We start from the raw sequence: 18,387 nt of genomic DNA, 5'->3' as shown, positions 1-18,387 counted from the left end.
TCACTGTAATAACGCACAAATGGAACAGCCTTCAGTGTGTTGGTGTGCGTCATTGTGTAACTGGACATCCTGCTTAAATTTAGCGCTGCAATTTCAAAACCAGTTCACGACATGATGTGGCTTTGGCATCAGCACTCTGACACATATTAGTGGAAATGGAAGAAGATGCTTTAAGGTTGAATCCGAAATTTAGCAACAACAAAAAAAAAAGATTTTAAGGAGTAAACCTGAATATTTCACTGATCCAGGCTGAATTTGGCCGCTACTCAGTTTCATAAAGGGGTATAACTCACCATGGAGATGTGTTCAGTGATTTTTAAATTTTATTTTACAGTACAATACAATAGTAGTTATTTATAAATAACAATAAAGGATAATAGCGGACGGTCGGTCCCTGTTAACACAATAAACAAATGTATAACCTTCTGAATGGCATAGATGCGTATTAACTTTGCACATAGTACATCATCATCTGACGCATATTTATGAATTAACAATTAATAACTTTAGCCGACTGAGACGGCATCAATTAACAGAACTGGTAAAGTATCAAGATGATGTTTATTATCTTTTAGCTAAATATTCTGGCATTTATTTGTGCATATGTTGTGCTTGACTTGGATCACAAGTTTTGTAAGTTATGTGATAACAAATATTCAGTGTAAACTGGAAATACTGGAAATACTTATATATACTATATTTAAATTCATATTGCGTCGCCGGCGTCACTTTTTCTTTGCTCGCCATTTTTAAAACTTGCGGTAGACCGGTGTGCGCAAGGCATTATGGGTACTCAGGGCACACGGAGGATACACACATGCATCCTTGGAATTTGGGCAGAAGAAGGACTCTGTCCTCTGGAGGATCCTAGACATTGGGACAGTCCTCCAGCAGATGTTGATGACGTAGTATCCTTTAAATTCAGCCGTTTGAGGATCCTTCCTTGACTTTGGGACACAGCCAGAATGTGGTATCTACATCTGTCATACCTGGACAGTGTACAGTGTTACAGGGCTCCTGTTCCTCACTGTCTCCATCACAGACAGGGTCCGTGTTCGTGTGGTTGAAAAGTGTGAGCGTGTGGTTGCAGCTGCGGAAACGTCGCCTGATTCCAACATCATCTACATGGTTGAAACATGTCTTGCTGCACTCTGACCAGCTGGTCCATTTACTCCACACTCCATCTGGTTGCACTGCACAAGACGACAACACAGACATCATACAATGTAGGCAATGAGTATGCAAGTGATTTACAAGACTGGATTACTGGTCTGAGACCTGTTTTAAAGTATTAAAATAAAGGCTTTACTATAGTTGCTGCTCATTAAAAAAGTTTTGTTTTTTCCAGAGGCTGTAGCTGACTCAGTTGTAAAGCTAGAGGAGTTATTGTAATCAGATGAAACTAGAAGATCCCAGGGATGTACCACGTACAGTGGCTTGCAAAAATATTCATGTTGTGTTCATGTTCATGGTTCAACCTTTTGTTGCTTTTACACATGAAATCATGGTCAATATAATTTGACCTTTTTAAAAAGAATTTGCAAATGGAAGTGCCATACTGCTTCCATTTCTTAATGATGGTTTAACTGAAATCTGTGGGATGTCCAGTGAGCTGGACTTTTTTTTGTGGCCATCTCTTGTGCTACAAATACTTTACGTACTAATATTATTATTGTACTTTTCAAAGATCTTTTCTCTGAGTAGCTGGGGGTGTTCTTAGGCCTTAATGTTTCAATTTTAGCAGGAATAGTGATGAACCAGAGACTGGACCTCCCAGACACACATGTTTTTATACTATAATCACTTGAAACACATCAACTGCACTCAGGTGATCTCCATTCCACTAACTGTGACTCTGCTGCATCAACTAGCTGGAACTTTGTTGAATTAGGTCAGTTATTTTAAAGGGGATGAATACTTGTGCAGTCATTTACTTGACCTTATATATTTTTAATCAATTGATACTATTTTGTAAAATCTGTTTTTACTTTGATATTAAAGAGGTTTTTTTTGCAAATTATTTCTAAAAAGGTCAAATTATATTGACCATGATTTCATATGTAAAAAAGGCAACAAAAGGGTGAAACATCCAAGGGGGATGAAAACTTTTGCAAGCCTCTGTACTCTGTAGCCTCTGTGCATGTCTTGATATCTGACAGGAAGGGGGTGAATTAACGCTCCAAAATTAAGTAACACACATGCCTACTTCCTGCAATCCCATGCAGTTAAAGGCAAAAACCACGCCCTTTTTCTAAAGCAGTAAAATGTGCCAATTTAGCTTATTGTAATTGAATATCTCTACTGGAGCTCCTAAACATTCTTGGAGTTGTATAAATTGGGTACTACTGGGCAGATTTCTGCTGTAAAAAATCCCAGAAAGACACAGTAAAACCATACTGTGAAACATTATCAATGTTACTATTGTGTGCCTGGGTTGTGAGCTGGTATACCAGGGAGGCAGGGCCTGGAGCAGGGGCGGGCCTCCGAGGAGTCTCCTGGACAGGGCTGGATTCTGACCGCTCCAGCTGGGTTCACTGGAGACCTGAGGAGACAAATAGAAGAATGCAAATTATCTCACAGTAACGATACTTTTAGAGAAACTGGGTTGTTGCAGCAGCAAACAGCAAGTACAGATTAAGTGCAGAATTATTGATTAAAATCCCTCTTGAGTCCACTGGTGCATCACTTCTACATGACGTCACAACGTAAAATCAAAGCCCTGCCGTCAGCTTCCCTGTCTTGAACCGCCATACCAGTTTTGGTTTAATGATGATAGGCCAAGTAAAACCAGAGATAAGGTAAAATATATTTAGCATCAACATATAGAACTAGATGTTATCCTCATCCTCCTTGTGTGTTCTGTTTGCCTCTGATGTTATATTTGTAACCAACACTTAAAATTCTTCATTGAGCATGATTGTGTTTTAAAAGAAAAAAAAACATTTTCAAAATCAGATTCTAAGTTGTGAATGATTTTTCTTTAGAGTAAAAAAGACAAAGTGAAATGCTATCAGGTCATATCGGTGAGGTTGTGCTGAAAAAAAATGATACCAACATGGCATGAAAAAGATTTTTAAGTGGCAAAAAAAACTATTAAAAAAGGGACAAAATACTCCAAAACACATTAAATTTAGTATAGTCACATTTCTGTTGTGGAGATAAGACCTGATAGCTTTGAGTGTTCCAAAGAGTAAGGCACTTTATGCTGGGCTTACACCAAAAGATCTCCACAGTCCCAGACTAAAAGCTGAAAGTCTTTAGTAAATCTAGGAGTTTTACTGGAGTCACGGTGCTCCCGTCATCCCCATGGTTCAGTTTAAGGTAGTAATCTGCTCTGTTTTTATATCAGTCTTTTCCTAGTCTTGGGTTTGGATCATATCAAACGTATGTCTCAGTGACGTAACACAATCACCAACCAATAGATGAGCAGGGGAAAGGTCCCCGGTTCCAGACCGGCCAGTAAAACCACTTCACCAGGAAAAAGGAACATCGCAATAATGCCTCAATAAAAATATAGTGATGTCATATATTTAGATGTTTCTTAGTAAAGAGAACAGTAAGGAGACCCAGTTAAAATGTATGAATAAATATATAGCCTACATTAATAATAAATAATCGATGATTAATGTATGATCAACTAAATGAAAGTTAATAGAGCTGATACATAAAATAGGACATAAATGTATATCATGAATTCATTTCTAAATGTTCCTTTCCTTTATTCTTCCTTATATCTATTTTTACTGTAAAATAGTAACTTTTCATGTCAGAAAAACAGAAACCCTATTCAGCTTTCAGAGTGTCTCACTCTTTTTGTTGTAGTTTTTTTCAACACAAACCACTGCACACACTAGAGCAGCTGGAGCAAAAAGCTGCTTCTCCTCCATTTGTGAGTTTTTACTCAGAGCATGATGTGAAAAAAAATTGCATGGTAGGAAAAAATGCTAAAAGAATCTAGTTGTAGTCTTAAATATAGTGACCCTGCAAGATTCACAGTTGTCTAAACACTTGTCTTTAGATGTGAGCAGATAGTTTTCCAGGAGTATTTTCCAAATATTTTCAAAGTCTTCTGGTGTATAGGTAGCATTACAAATCGATTGAGTTAAACAGACTCACCTGTAGCGCTGCTGGAGCCCCAGACCACAGGTTACATCACATGGTGACCATGACGACCAGCCCGACCAATGACAAGTTGCCACACAAAGGGAGGTGTCACAGGTTACTTGTCCATCTTTGCACACACTGGTGGGACAAAAACATGTGTTTCTATTGAAATGTTTCTTTACATTCAGATATTTTTCAGTCAACTGGTCCAAGACATTGCCTGGAATGTAATTTAAAATAGAGCTTTCCAACAACTGAACAATTAAGAGAGAGAAAACAGTTTGAGTGATTTATTTAGAAACATTTTGTTTGTTTGCATTTTTAGAAATAACATCAGTTATTAAAAAGAGGCTTTCTTTCAAAGTGGAAAATAAAAAATAAGCTGTCTCTCACCATGTGGTACACTGGTCCCTGCTGACCGTCTGTCCTGGCTGCAGTGTCTGTCCGTCCCAGAGACAGACACACTGGCTGGCATTCACACATCGCCCCTCCTGAAGGAACAGACCAAGAGGACATCGGCACCCTGCAGAAGACGGAATTTATATCTTAATCAGCATTTCAATGAATAGGTGAGCAACTATTGTTCCAGAAGCTTTAGTACAGGTTCGTGGCTTTGAAAAATGTCTGGCTTTGTCATCTAAATAATTTAATAGAGCATATGAAATTGCCAGCCCTCTGAATCAAAGTCAGGCAACAATTAAAAGACAATTTATTTAGTACGACTGGAAATTTCCAGTAAATTATCTAGAGCTAATATTTACTCAATTTAAAGTACTTTGAATAGCAAGAGACCTGGTTTTAGCAACACTAAACCAAAACACACAAATCCATGTCTAAAATATGATGTTGTTTATCTTGACAATTGGACAACAGGAGCATATTTTTATATCGATATATTTTTAAATTTGATATGGAATTAGACCATATCGCATATATCAATGTAGTTCAAACTTTTTTTCTTTCTTTATGGAGCTTTGGTTTTTTTTAAAGCTACTCCTGTTATTATACAGTATTTATGTTCACTTAAATAAACAGTTTCAAAGAAACTACTTGTGACATGTCATATCTGACTGAACATTTGCTCTCACTTTGCAATAAAAATATCAGGATATATTTCGTATATCGATATTCAGTCTAAATATATCGGGATATGACTTTTGGTCCATATCTCCCAGCCATATAAACAGAACAATGTTAAACTCCAGAAGCTATTCATTCACTGTGACACTGGGTATATTTATACATTATCTATATTATATTGATATTTATATTTATATTTATATTTATATGCATTATATTAAAAAAATATATTTAAAAAAAACAATGGCATCACTCTACTCACCCAGTATACATGCTGCTGTGCAGTTGCTGGTCAAGCTGAGATGTGAGCAGGTTGGAGGACAGGGCTCCACCCTCCCAGCCTGGCAGTCTGCTTCAGTCACCAGCACCATGCCGTTGACACAGCCTGAACAACCAATAAGGTAAAAGGACATAACTCAGCCATTTACAGACTCTATAATCAATCTGGTTATTAAGGAAAATAGTAGTGATGTGCTAATGAAGCCTCATGAACCATTTTCTGTATTTTCCAAGCCCACTAGATGGCGCACTTGGTTTAAAGAAAAAGTCTCAAGCAATGGTAATTGAATGTGCTTTCAGGTCTTTGGTGAACAGAGTGCGCCATCTAGTGGGCTCAGAAAATAAAGAAAATGGTTCATGAAGCTTCATTCGCCCATCACTAGTAAATAGTATTGGACTACCATTCTGAAAACTGAAAACTTTGAACATCAACACAGAATTTACTGTTAGACAATGTGAACCTGTCTGTGTGCCGATGTCTTTGGAGCAGGGCTGGCTGTTGCAGCTCTGGCTCTGCAGGGTCATGCCCCCACAGTCACGCCCGCCGTTCTTGGGAGGAGGTGCGGAGCAGGTTCTGTTCCTCTGCCTGACACCACCGCCACACTGAACATCACACTCCGTCCATTCTGTCCACACTGACCAGTGACCGTCAACTACAAGAGGAGAATTGAGAGAGAATGAGAATGAGAATGAGAATGAGAATGAGAATGAGAATGGGGCTACGTTTACATGATGACCGTCATCATGTAAACGTAGCCCCATTCGTCTTGTGAACAGAAGACGCAAGTGGCGTTGTGTCACTTTTTATTTCACGTTTAGACAAGTGTTTTCGGGAGGAAATCTGCGTGCATACGGTGCAGCAAAAGTGTGTGGAATTGGATTGGGTGCCAGGCGGCATCACTTAAAGCGATAAGAGCATCTTTGGGCATCTGGAAGTTTTCACACCACGTATTTTCATCAGCTACTCCTTCCACAAAGTTCTCCACCATCCACTAGATCTCCCAGGTCTCGTCCAAAGCCGTTTGGCTCGCCTCCAACGAATTGGTGCATCCAAAATGGGATAGAGGTAGTTCCAGATCCTTCTCTGTTCACTAATACTATCTGTACATATCCTGTGGTATTTGGTGGAAAGACTCCTTTATTAGAGCTGCCAGAGCAGCTTGAAGGGCCGACGCATGGAAATAATCCCACGTTTGTTTATTTCCCTGTACTGGAGCATGTATGTGACGTAAACGCATACGTGATGTGAGCAGATCTGAGCAGAGTTTTGCGTCTTGGCAGTGTAGACGGACACGCTACGGCGGAGCGAATTACAGTTTTACACTCTGGAGGGTGGTTTCAGATTTTTGCGTTTTTAAGCCCCAAAGTCAGAGTCGAAAGGCACTTCCGATAAAATATTTTGGTTTTTTACCCGCAAGCGTCCTCGTGTAAACGGGGCCTGAGAATGAGAATGAGAGTGAGATCAAGATAACCGTTAACTCAGTTTGACATTGGTTTCAGAGAACAGACCTGGACATGCTCGAGGGAAACAGGCTCGACTGTCAAACTGAGCTCCACCACAGGCCCCTCCAGGCAGAGCCTCCCTCACTATGTCCCTCTGTCGGAATATGGAGCCCAGACCACAGGACACACTGCATGCACTCCATGCTGTCCACGGGGACATGATGCAGTCCACTAGAAGAGAAGAGAGGAATCACAAAATTATTGGGATTCAGTCTTATTACCACTTCTGAAGTGGGCCCATCAAGTGTTTAAAGAGATGGGGGTCACCGGACCATTAACTCTTTATGACAATGTTTACTAAGCTCATAAATCAAGTCAGAGGTACGGTCATTTTCTCAGATTTCTATACAATTTGACTTCTTTTTGAAGCCAGTGGAGTCAGGCACTTGGCTTCACTTTCCAGGTCTTGAGGATGCACTGCAAAAAACATGAAGCTAAGTATTTGGCTAAGTAGCTTGCTAAGCTAACTACTTAGCTAACTTCTTGGCTAAGTATTTAGTTAAGTGGCTTGCTAAGCTAAATACTGAGTTAACTTCTTGGCTAAGTATTTAGCTAAAAAAGGAAAAAAGTTTTTGTATTATTACATTGCTAACTACTTGGCTAAGTAGCTTGCTAAGCTAACTACTTAGCCAAGAAGTTAGCTAAGTAGTTAGCTTAGCAAGCTACTTAGCCAAGTAGTAAGCTATTTAATAATACAAAAACTTTTTTCCTTCATAAAGTATGAGAAGCAAAATGGAAATAATGATCTGTTTTTATCAAAAACAAGATATTTAAAGAATACTTGGAATATTCAATCATAAAATAAGTTTATATCAAAAGATAGAGCACAGAAACACACAGCAAGCATTAAATAACATGGGGAATGAATGAGGGTCATTTTGGATGTTGTGAATTAGAAGAGGTGTCAATATGTTGTGCATCAAAGGGTTAAAGAATTCTGACAAAGAAAAACTCACTTACTGCACTGGCAGATCATTTTACTTGTTTCAAGCATGTATTTGCTTAATTCTCGTTATTTATTTCTCATTTTGTGTCAGTTGGTTTTTGCAGTGTGATGCAGGGCTTTTTTCTTACCACAGTCTTTTTCATCAGATCCATCCACACAGTCCTTCCGCAGGTCACATCTGCGGTCCAGGTGAACGCACTCCCCACTTTCGCAAGAGAACTGCTTGGAAGAACAGGGGCTGGGCACCTGTGGGCCTCGTGAAGTCACTGCTGGTCTGGCTGTGGTACCTGGTAAGACATAGGAACACAATAATAGAAGTTGGCAGTGGCGGTTCTAGAACAGTTTAACTGTGGGGGCCAAGCAGGGGCCAGTGTTTAATCAGAGGGCACATTAAAAAACGCCAAAGGTGATATTTAAGCATTCAAATCCTTTATTTTAGGTTATTTAAAAATCTAATTTAAGTATATTTGGAAGATACAAATACATTGATTGAAACAATGAGACTTACCAACAATAACAACTATTTTTGTACGACAATGACATTTCTCATTTTTGTGCACAATTACTTTTTTTTATTTTGAAAGTGCAGCACAGTGAGAATTATCTTTTTTTTTTACATATATATATACACAAGCTTTTATTGCACAATTCAACTACTATACAATGTACACAATCTGGGTTCATTTTGTGTACAATGAGATAGTGTTTGAACAAAAAATAGGTAAGAATTGTTCCGTCATTCATTGTTATAAATTGATCATTTTATTATTAATTTGACACAGGGGCCACAGCAGGGGCCAAGGGCTTCTTCACAGGGGCAGTGGCCCCTGGAGGCCCCTGTGTAGAACCGCCACTGGAAGTTGGTTCAACTCACAAACAAGTTTTTCCAATAATACCACACTAATTATTATTTTATTCCAAAGAATATCATTTTTTAGATCACTTTTTTACTCAGATCTGTGAAGTCCATCATGAAACTATATATGTTCACTATGGTACCAATATCAGCAACCCAATCAGCCCCAATACTTTTTAATGGCATATATAAGGTACACATTTTACAAATGAAGAATACAGATTTATTTGGGCCTACACCAATGATAAATACAAATAAAAATGTCAAGAAATGAATGTTTCTTTTCGGATAATTTCTTTTGTCACAGCCACAGGAGGCCACTGCAGATGTCCTAAAGAGCCACATGTGGCTCCAGAGCCACAGGTTGCCTACCCCTGGTGTACAGCGATCTCAGTTTAGCAAAGAGAGTCAGGTTGGATTAGTGAACAGTGTTTATAAGACTGTAGTAGTTCTGCCTTGTCATTGTTGATGCTTACCACAGCGTTCTTCATCTGAACCGTCCCAACAGTCCCGTCTGCCGTCACACACCTGTGCCGAATCAACACAGCCAAAAGACCGGCACACAAACTGGCCCTCCTTGCAGACTCTGGGTAGGCCACCATCATGGGGGGTTGTAGTGTTCCAAGGGGCTGTAATTAAAATAATAAAGAAGTTATACAGTAAAGGATGCCCATCCTGTATGAAGTAATAATCCATGGGTTACGCCTGGTTGTAGGATAACTAGCAAGGCTGTTGTGTCTCTCACCTTTTGTGGTTTGCAGTCCAGGTCTTCCAGAATCAAGGGCTGTTGTGAGATGCAGTCCAGGTTGTCCAGTGCTGAGCCCTGGTTAGATGGATGGGCTGAACTCATCAAAAGTGATTTGCAAACAGATACAGCCAAAAAAGGGGGAAGTAATCCAGGTAAAAAATGTAACAAGAAAGAGTGAAAAGTAGATCTGATCAACAGCCGATAATACCTGTACTTGACGTTGTAGATTTATGAAGTCCAGTTTGACCTGTGACCCCTGGGCTAGCCACACCAGGATGGCCACCTTGGGGCCTGGTGGTATGGAGGCCTGGGGCACCTGTTGTACTGACACCATGGAAACCTGGTCCCCCTGTGGGGCTGGTCTGGTTCTGTAGTCCTGGAGGGCCTTTGGTTGGAGCAGTACCTGAAGAGCAGGATGGGGAGAAGGAGACATACAGAAAGATAAACAAGGATAAAAGACAATGGAACACAAGGGAGTCAGGAAGGTGCTGTATATTTCATGACTAAATTAACATAAGATGAGTTATTCCTTTATTGATCCCCATGAAGAAAATTCAGGTGTCAAATTGTCAAACAAACTGTCAATTCAGGCGCTTAGAATTGACGGGAGCGTGTCTATGTTCCCCTCTTTGTATGAGACTGGGGAACATAGGACCCTTTTTCCCCGCTTTTCCCAAAAAGGGTCCTATGTTCCGTGGTCTGTTACTTTTTCCACTATTACTACCAAATTCCATGGCAAATAGGCCTATGTAGGCCTACGGGCTGTTAGACACGCATATATGCAAATAACCTCACCCTAACCGTAAAGGGAAAAAGCTAAACCTCGATGCAAGACAATATGATTAGGGGTGGGAATATACAAACATGAGTAATCCTAGATCTAAAAAGCAAAAAAAATGAACTGCAAAGTAACCAGAAAGTAGCTGCTGTGCAAATTTAAGCTTTGGGCTGCTTGAGCTAAGGTGGGCCATGCGACGGTAGGCCTGCTGGCCATGCTGAGAGCCTACTGTAAAGAATGATAGATTGCGGGGAACATGCTGTATGTATTGGTACAGGGGAACATAGGACCCTTCTTGGAAAAACGGGGAATATAGGACCTTTTTTCTAAAAAAAGGGTCTCGGGGAACATAGGGATGAACCCGGAATTGACTGGTGTAGCGTTTTTTTCCTGTGTGTCAATATTGCGGAAATGTTTCAGAGTTAGAGAGAAAATGACAGTTTTCAGTTGTTTTAGCCTTTTACTAACCAAAGCCATGAGGCTATAGCTACAGTAAGCAGAAGGCTAAACTGTCAGAGAGATAAAGAGAAAATGTTGCTAATAGTTTAGCCTTCTACAAGTGTAGCCATGAGTTCACTGTCTTATTAGCTTATTCAGCTAATTAGCTTATTCAGCTTATTAGCCTACATTGCATAGCAGCAGTTCCTTGAGAGCAAATTTCTTTGCAAACTTGTGTGCCTGTAAAGCTCTTTGAGGTGATTAGAGATTTGAGGCTGGAGCTTGCTACAAACACCTGTCAATATCTGCATATTGAATACAGTTAGCACATGGAAAAGATATTAGCTACATTTTCTCTGCATCTTTAAAAGGCTTCATCGATACTGACTCGTGTTTCATTACATTTATTGTAGGACTCTCTTTTTTTAGAACACCCTATTCCTTCTTTGTGCTTTTTTGCTTTGTAGTGTAGCAAGTTGTTGCCAATGCTGGAAGAGCAGTGTTTTCTGCAGGATTTTCTACCATTGAATCAGGCTTCCACCAGCTGAAGGGACATGCACACATCTGCATACGTAAACAGCCAATAGGAAAAGCCTCTTATGGAAATGATCTGTGATTGGCCAGAGTTTCTGGTCATGGGCTAGATTTTCCAAAGCCTGAAAAAAGAGCCAAGAGGAGGTGCAGAAGTCTTGTTTTCTATCAGACCATCTGAATTATAATATGCTAAAAGCCTATTATAGATATTTTGCCCAATGATGCAGAAAGAAAACTGCCTACCCCAGCTTTAATCATATAAAGAGACCAAACATTGGCGGTACGACCAAGGTTATAATAGTTTTGGATTTTTCATTAGTTTTAGTTTTAATTTCGTTGTGATTTTTTTGTTATCAAATTCAGTTAGTTTAAATTAGTTTTTACAGTGAGTTTGCTAGTTTTAATTAGTTTTTATTTTTTGGAAAATGCTTAGTTATAGTTTAGTTTTTATTAGTTTTAGCGTTAGTTTTAGTTCTTTTGTAATGGGGTATTTGTTGGCTGTGAGATTCAATAAGGTCACAATAAATGTTGCCTTTATTTCCTGTGTCTGATCCATCTGAGTCCCAATAAGTTTATTAAGTCATAAAACCAGATAGATGAAATAGATTTCATATCAACCAAAAAGGTTTACGTATGAAAAAAGTTGACAAAGACGAAAACAAAGGACATTTTCACAATCATTTTAGTTAATTTTAGTTAGTTTTGTAACCACAAAATACAGTTTCAGTTAGTTATGGGTTTTTTTTAGAAACTCTCGTTTTTATATTATTTCAGTTAACAATTAAAATGTTTTTTCAATTCTAGTTTTCGTTATTTTGTTAGTTTTCGTGAACTACAATAACATTGGGCACGACATGACTTTAAATAAAAATATACTGGACCAAATATCACTCAGCTCTCACCACAGTTGATCTCATCAGAGTGGTCCTTGCAGTCCGGTCGACCATCACAGAGCACAGAGACAGAGACACACTCTTCACTGTGCTGGCATGCGAACTGTCCTGGCTTACAGCGCTGCACAGTCACTTTCCCACCACCAGAGGGAGATGTGGTCACACTGCTGGGGGTCACCAGCTCATCTACAGGAGCAGGAGGAGATTCATATTAACACCAATGTGAAGAAGGCTGAACATCCCAGCACTAGCTGTGTAAAACAAAGAACTGGATTACAAGATGAACTGAGAATGAGGAAAGTTAACATTTAGTTGTGATTTCAGTTGAATTCCTCACCTCCTCTGCAGCCGAAGACCTCAGCACGCAGGTAGAAGGTGTGTCTGAACTCCACCGGGATGATGCGCAGGTAGCGAGCTCTGACCAGCCGACCCAGCCAGCGGGTCACAGGGGTCCTGCCCACCATCCGCACCTCAAACACCTGACACCCCAACCAACACAACACTTCAACATACACTACTGGTCAAAAGTTTTAGAACACACCAACTTTTCCAGAATTAAATGGAAAATTATGCAGTTTAATGTCTCAGTGTACTCTGAAATTAATGCACATTTGCAACATTTAAAATTCTTGATTGAGTGTGATAGTGTTTTGAAAGTAAAAAAAAGATTCAAAATCACATTTTATGTTGGACTAAAGGACTAAAAAATTACAAAAAAAAGACACCAAAAGACACAAAATGACTAAAAAAAGACACAAAATTACCAAAAAAGACATAAAATGACTTACAAAGACATGAAAAGAATTCAAAAATGGATAAAATAGCCCAAAACTCCATAGAGTTAAGTTGTTAACCCATTTCTTGTTCCCTGAAAAAGGCCTACTTGTATAATTCTGAAATGTACATTATTTTTCAGTTTTGGTTAAGCTTATCTTTTTTTATTTACCTCTGGCAGTTCACCACTTACCTTTGTACCCTTTCAAGCTGTTCATTTGACTTGAACTGCTTGAATTTCAATAAAAAACTGGAAAAATTGGGGTGTTCTAAAACTTTTGACCGGTAGTGTATGAGTGCATGGAATGATTAATGTATCAGATTTTTCTTGTTCTCTATCATGTATGAATCCTGTAACGCCCGCGAATGCAATAATCCCAAACGTAATACATTTTCCACAAACGCAATATCCGCTGCCTACTTCAAACGTAACACGCGATTTCCCACAAATGTAATAACTATTACGTTTGCAGGGACTTATTACGTTTGTGGGAGAGTGAAAATCTTCAACTTTCAAAATTGTAATAAGTTCCCACAAATGTAGCAATGCAATACATAGTGGTTGTTGTGGTTGTTGTTGATTGTTTGTTTGTTTGCCTATACACACACTACTAATACTGACCGTGGGTGCAAAATCAAGCTGCTGGCTCTCCGTTCCCCCCCCCACACAATTCAATTATTAAAGACTCCTTCTAGACATGTTTTAAGGTGTAGCTTATATAAAATACCTTTATTTGAATAATAGGCTAATGTGACTCGTATAGTTTTCACACCCAAAAAGTTAAATGATCTTGTTAAAATCCTTTTCCCTCATTAAAATCCATAATCAAGAAATATGCAATAATATGGCATCAAAAAAGTTGGAAACTCAAACATTCAAGTGTAGGAGCAATATGAAAACACATTTTTGAGTGGAGGGGGGAAATTGATAGACTTGGCAGGTAGTGACAGCAGTGAGAGAGAGAGAGAGAGAGAGAGAAAGAGAGAGAGAGAGAGAGAACAAACACAACAACAACCACAACAAACAACAACCATTATTCTTTGTATTATTACATCGTGGGAATTTATTACAATATTGAAAGTTGAAGATTTTCACTTCGCGGTAAACATAATAAGTCCTTGCAAACGTAATAGTTATTACATTTGTGGGAAATTGCGCGTTATGTTTGTAGTAGGCAGCGGCTATTACGTTTGTGGAGAATTTATTAAATTTGTGGGATTATTGCATTAAAAGCTGCAGATTATAATTACGTTTGTGGTTTATTACGTTTGTGGGCATTATTACATTCGCAGTCGTTACAAATCCATTCATGAAACATTAATTCATATGAGAATAAATGTTTATATAGAAAGCGACATATGTTGACTAAGACAGTAAAAGTCCAAATCAGTACAGATTACCTTAGCAGGGCCACCAGGCTTCCCGTCCTCAGTATAGTCAGTGAAGAGGCTGCTGTGCAGAGCGAAGGCGAGGCGGTATTTAGTGAGGTAACCCCACATGCGTTCACTGCCCTGGGTCACCACCCCTGATACCCATGTAGGTTCAAGGAAGTCCACCTGAAAATATGGCTGTGGATCTGCAGGTAAGGGGCTCCATCCTGGCTCCATAACCTGACTGCATAAAAGATCATAGTCACAGTTTGTAATATTTTCAGGTGCTTTACATATTAATCATTCACCAGGCTTTCAGGTGATTAAAAAAAACATATCAAATGTTCAAACAAAGTGATACTTTAGTGGTGACAATATGGGCTGAAATTTGTCTCATTAATACCTGTAAACGCACAGAGGGTGGTCTACAAATAGTCCTTGATTTGCACACGTGTTTTGCTAGCCTGGCTAACACCAGACTAATCTCAAATGAGATCTAGTCTGGCAACCATCCGTTCATTTCTCCGTAGAGGAGGTGTCGTTTACGATCCTCTGGAGTCGTTTATTGGGCGCTAAGGATGTCTATCAAAGCGTCTGTAGGTAGCTCTTAGCCAATCGTATCAGTTATACCAGATGACGTTGTAGAGCTACAGAAATGGATGTTTGTTGTGTGTGTGTCTGTGAGAGAGTGTTGCTTGCTGCTTTGCTTCTCCAGTTCTCGCTTTCTGCAAGATTATTTATTTCCACGCTTTATTCCCCCTCATGTCATTCAGCCACACACATCCACTGACAACACCATCTACAGCTAAAGAGAGTTTCGCGTCTGCAGCAGCCATGTTGGATCCGTAAGAAAACTACAAGCTTCCAAGTGCCGAGTAGTACGCGTCATCGTCTTGCCGTCCCTCCCCGCTCTGTGATTGGATCCCTAAAACAGGGCTAAGAAACCTCTCTGGTTGCCAGACTGCCTGGAGGTTAAAAATGAAATTCAATCGCGCAAGGCAGTATGGGTATACCCAGGCTAGTGTTTTGCTATCCACAAATACAAATTTCAAATTTGTAACTTGTATTTTGGTTTTTACAACTAAGTGTGTATTTGTAAATATATTGTGTATTTGTAAATACCCACTTTTCCATTTGTAAAAACAAAAAATAAATTTCTAAAACTGAAAATTCTGTTTGTGAAGTGTGACTCTGCATTACTGAATTATCAATCACACACGCATCTCTTTCCTCAAAGATGCATTTTTGAGACGTTCTTGACGAGATCCACACAGATCCACAAGCAAATTGCTTGTGATTCACAAATGGCCCGCCATAGGATTTGTAACTTGTGTGTTGGTTTTTACAAATAAATGTGTATTTGAAAAAAAAAAAAAAAAAAAAAAAAAGAAAAAAGAGGCATTTGTAAAACTGAAAATTCTGCTTGTGAAGTGTGATTCAGCATTTGTGGATCACCAAAATACAAGTTACAAATTAGAAATTTGTATTTGTGGATAGCAAATCACGTGTGCAAATCAAGGGCTATTTGTAGATCACCCTCTGTGCATTTACAGCTATTAATTAAACAAATTTAAGCCCATATGACAACCATACAAAGATCAGATCACTCACACGTTAGGGACGATGTTCAGTCGTCCGGCGTCAGCAGGGTTGTTCTCACGAGATGAAGACGAGGTCAGCTGACCATATCGAATTCTCCCATCCTCCAGTCCGAGGGGAGAGGAGCAGATGCCTGCAGAATACGATGAATTTTAACACTATCCAACAGAGCCAGTTTGGCAAACTGAACACTTCAAATACAACACATTCAAGCATTTGGCCTGCAGGAGCTTTTGAGTTTTACTTTTATAAAAAATGAACGGAGGCTTTCAAAACACAAAATGAACAGAGGCTCACCACGATATCCTGGGCCACCATCCTGTAAATACATTAGAAAATAAATTAAGTGTATATAGATATACATTATGTACCAATATTAACCTATTTATATTCTTGTCTAATTCTGTCTGTTAGCAGTTAAGGCTGGGAAAAGGTAGAATCTCTGTCTTTTACCCCTTCCCAAATAAATTCCACAGACAATACATTATTAGTGTAAATATTAGCTGTAAAGTATTAATAAAACAAAATGAAAATTTTCTAATTTGCTTAAAACAAATTGATGCATCCATAGTCATCACTGATACATCTGTGTGTATTGTATGCTGCTGCTGTATGAAATGTAATAAAAAATTGTTTAACCTGTTGATTAGAGTATTTATGTTCACTTAAATGAATGGTTTCAATATAACTACTTGTGACATGTCATATTTGGCTTTGATTTTGACTGAAAATTTGCTCTCACTGTGTGATAAAAATATTGGGATATATACCATATATCAATATTCAGCCTAAATATATCGGGATATGACTTTTGGTCCATATCGCCCAGCCCTAATCGTAACACACTGCTGCATACGCCGTTCAGTAGCCGCGAGCTAACATTAGCTAACAATAAGTTGTTTTAATCACACTAAACTGTGACTAACTGTTGAATAACTTTCTGTCCTATCATCTAATCATCATTTATTACTGTTTTCTTTAGATGACATTAGAAAGAAAAGGAGTGAAAACAGAAGAACTGACGATTAATCAAAGTCTTCTCTTACCGTTGGTGTTACTGCAGGATGAGTGACAGCAGCTATGGATGGAGTCCTGAGAGGGGCGGGGGTGGGGGTGTATGGTCTGTAAAAACCAAGAAAGAATGAAAGAAGAGCTGGATAAACAGAGATAAAATACAAGGTAACAAGCAGTAATGACTACAACTATAACATATTATTATCAACTGTACATGTCTTCATTTTTTAAATTAAAATTATTTGAACTATTTTAATCGATTTGACCTCTTATGACATGACATTTTAGATATTTTAATATGTGATTGTTATGATTATGTTAAGCACATTGTGCTACCGTTCTGTGTATGAAATGGGCAACATGGTCTCACAGGAATCCGTGAAATAGCCACGGATTCGCTTAACTCAGAATCCGTGGAATAGCCACGGAATCACTCAGATTTCCGTGAAACTGACACGGATTCAGCTACAATGCAAGTTAATGACATACACATTCCAACATACAAAGTGATTATGTACATTCAACGACTGAATATTTAGAAAATAAAACATATATTTCTCGCTAGAAATGTGATCAAAACCCATTTTTATGCAAAAACTAAGTCAAAATATTGATTTTTTCACAAAAAATGAGAGAACTGTCCGCCATGTTTTTTGTTCTGACCGCCGGAACCTTGAAAGTCACGTGACTTGGAACAAACCAATTGGAAAAAATATCCATGGAATAGCCACGGGATATGACTGTCATTAACTTGCATTGTAGCGAAATCCGTGTCAGTTTCACGGAAATTTGAGTGATTCCGTGGCTATTCCACGAATTTTCAGTTAAGCGAATCCGTGGCTATTTCACGGATTCCTGTGAGACCATGTTCGAAATGGGCTATATCAATAAACATGACTTGACTTGACTTGACTATTACCATATGATAATAATGCCCTCTACCTGTCTGACTGGGCAGTGACTTTGCCGTGAGAGTGGCAGCCAGCTTCATCCTCTCCTCTGGGACAGTGGGGGATCCCATCACAACGCTTCCCTGCCTCAATGCAGCCCCCTGGTGGAGGGCAGGAGAACTGACCTGCAGGGCAGCTGCGTGGACTGACCGCTGTAGAGGATGGCTGTGTACCTGCAACATAAGTAAGAATGATTGCAAGTCACACATACCAAAGCTGAATATAGAAAAGTCTATTTAAGAAATTAAAAAGCGCCAATTAAAAAGCACCAGGACAAAAGATGGCCGACAGTTTATGCAGTGTTTCGCACAGGATTTTATGAGAGCTCAATCAAAAAACATCTCGCATAACATTTTTTTACAGTCAGGAGATACCGTATTGTAGGATCCCCCCAGGAGAATTTTTTTCTCAATAAAAGCCCAAATTTGGTGGCCTTTTACACATTCTAATGCCAATATTCCATCATATATACTGATCTAAATGATTGCATATTTTAAGAATTATTTAATTATTTAAGGAG

At 38.9% G+C, this 18,387-nt stretch overlaps 1 protein-coding gene across 1 annotated transcript in view; it reads right to left on the bottom strand.

The window, feature by feature from the left end:
- The window catches only part of sspo (SCO-spondin), a 138,349-nt gene that overhangs the window by 76,899 nt on the left and 43,063 nt on the right, over nucleotides 1–18,387 (bottom strand). The window contains exons 48-65 of the mRNA XM_059327455.1: nucleotides 17,860–18,040; nucleotides 16,950–17,025; nucleotides 16,201–16,222; nucleotides 15,916–16,036; nucleotides 14,335–14,548; nucleotides 12,497–12,638; nucleotides 12,169–12,345; nucleotides 9,725–9,919; nucleotides 9,514–9,591; nucleotides 9,245–9,397; nucleotides 8,041–8,199; nucleotides 6,973–7,137; nucleotides 5,925–6,116; nucleotides 5,447–5,569; nucleotides 4,498–4,627; nucleotides 4,117–4,242; nucleotides 2,451–2,542; nucleotides 990–1,193 (exon numbers count right to left, since the gene is read on the bottom strand). Of these exons, the coding sequence (XP_059183438.1) occupies nucleotides 990–1,193; nucleotides 2,451–2,542; nucleotides 4,117–4,242; nucleotides 4,498–4,627; nucleotides 5,447–5,569; nucleotides 5,925–6,116; nucleotides 6,973–7,137; nucleotides 8,041–8,199; nucleotides 9,245–9,397; nucleotides 9,514–9,591; nucleotides 9,725–9,919; nucleotides 12,169–12,345; nucleotides 12,497–12,638; nucleotides 14,335–14,548; nucleotides 15,916–16,036; nucleotides 16,201–16,222; nucleotides 16,950–17,025; nucleotides 17,860–18,040 (2,550 nt within the window). The remainder of the gene's footprint in view (nucleotides 1–989; nucleotides 1,194–2,450; nucleotides 2,543–4,116; nucleotides 4,243–4,497; nucleotides 4,628–5,446; nucleotides 5,570–5,924; nucleotides 6,117–6,972; nucleotides 7,138–8,040; nucleotides 8,200–9,244; nucleotides 9,398–9,513; nucleotides 9,592–9,724; nucleotides 9,920–12,168; nucleotides 12,346–12,496; nucleotides 12,639–14,334; nucleotides 14,549–15,915; nucleotides 16,037–16,200; nucleotides 16,223–16,949; nucleotides 17,026–17,859; nucleotides 18,041–18,387) is intronic.

Source organism: Centropristis striata, chromosome 23 (assembly GCF_030273125.1).
Source record: "Centropristis striata isolate RG_2023a ecotype Rhode Island chromosome 23, C.striata_1.0, whole genome shotgun sequence".
In the NCBI taxonomy this organism is placed as follows: Eukaryota; Metazoa; Chordata; class Actinopteri; order Perciformes; family Serranidae; genus Centropristis; species Centropristis striata.
The sequence above is the reverse complement of the archived record's forward strand: the minus strand, read 5'-3'. Positions and strand labels throughout refer to the sequence as shown.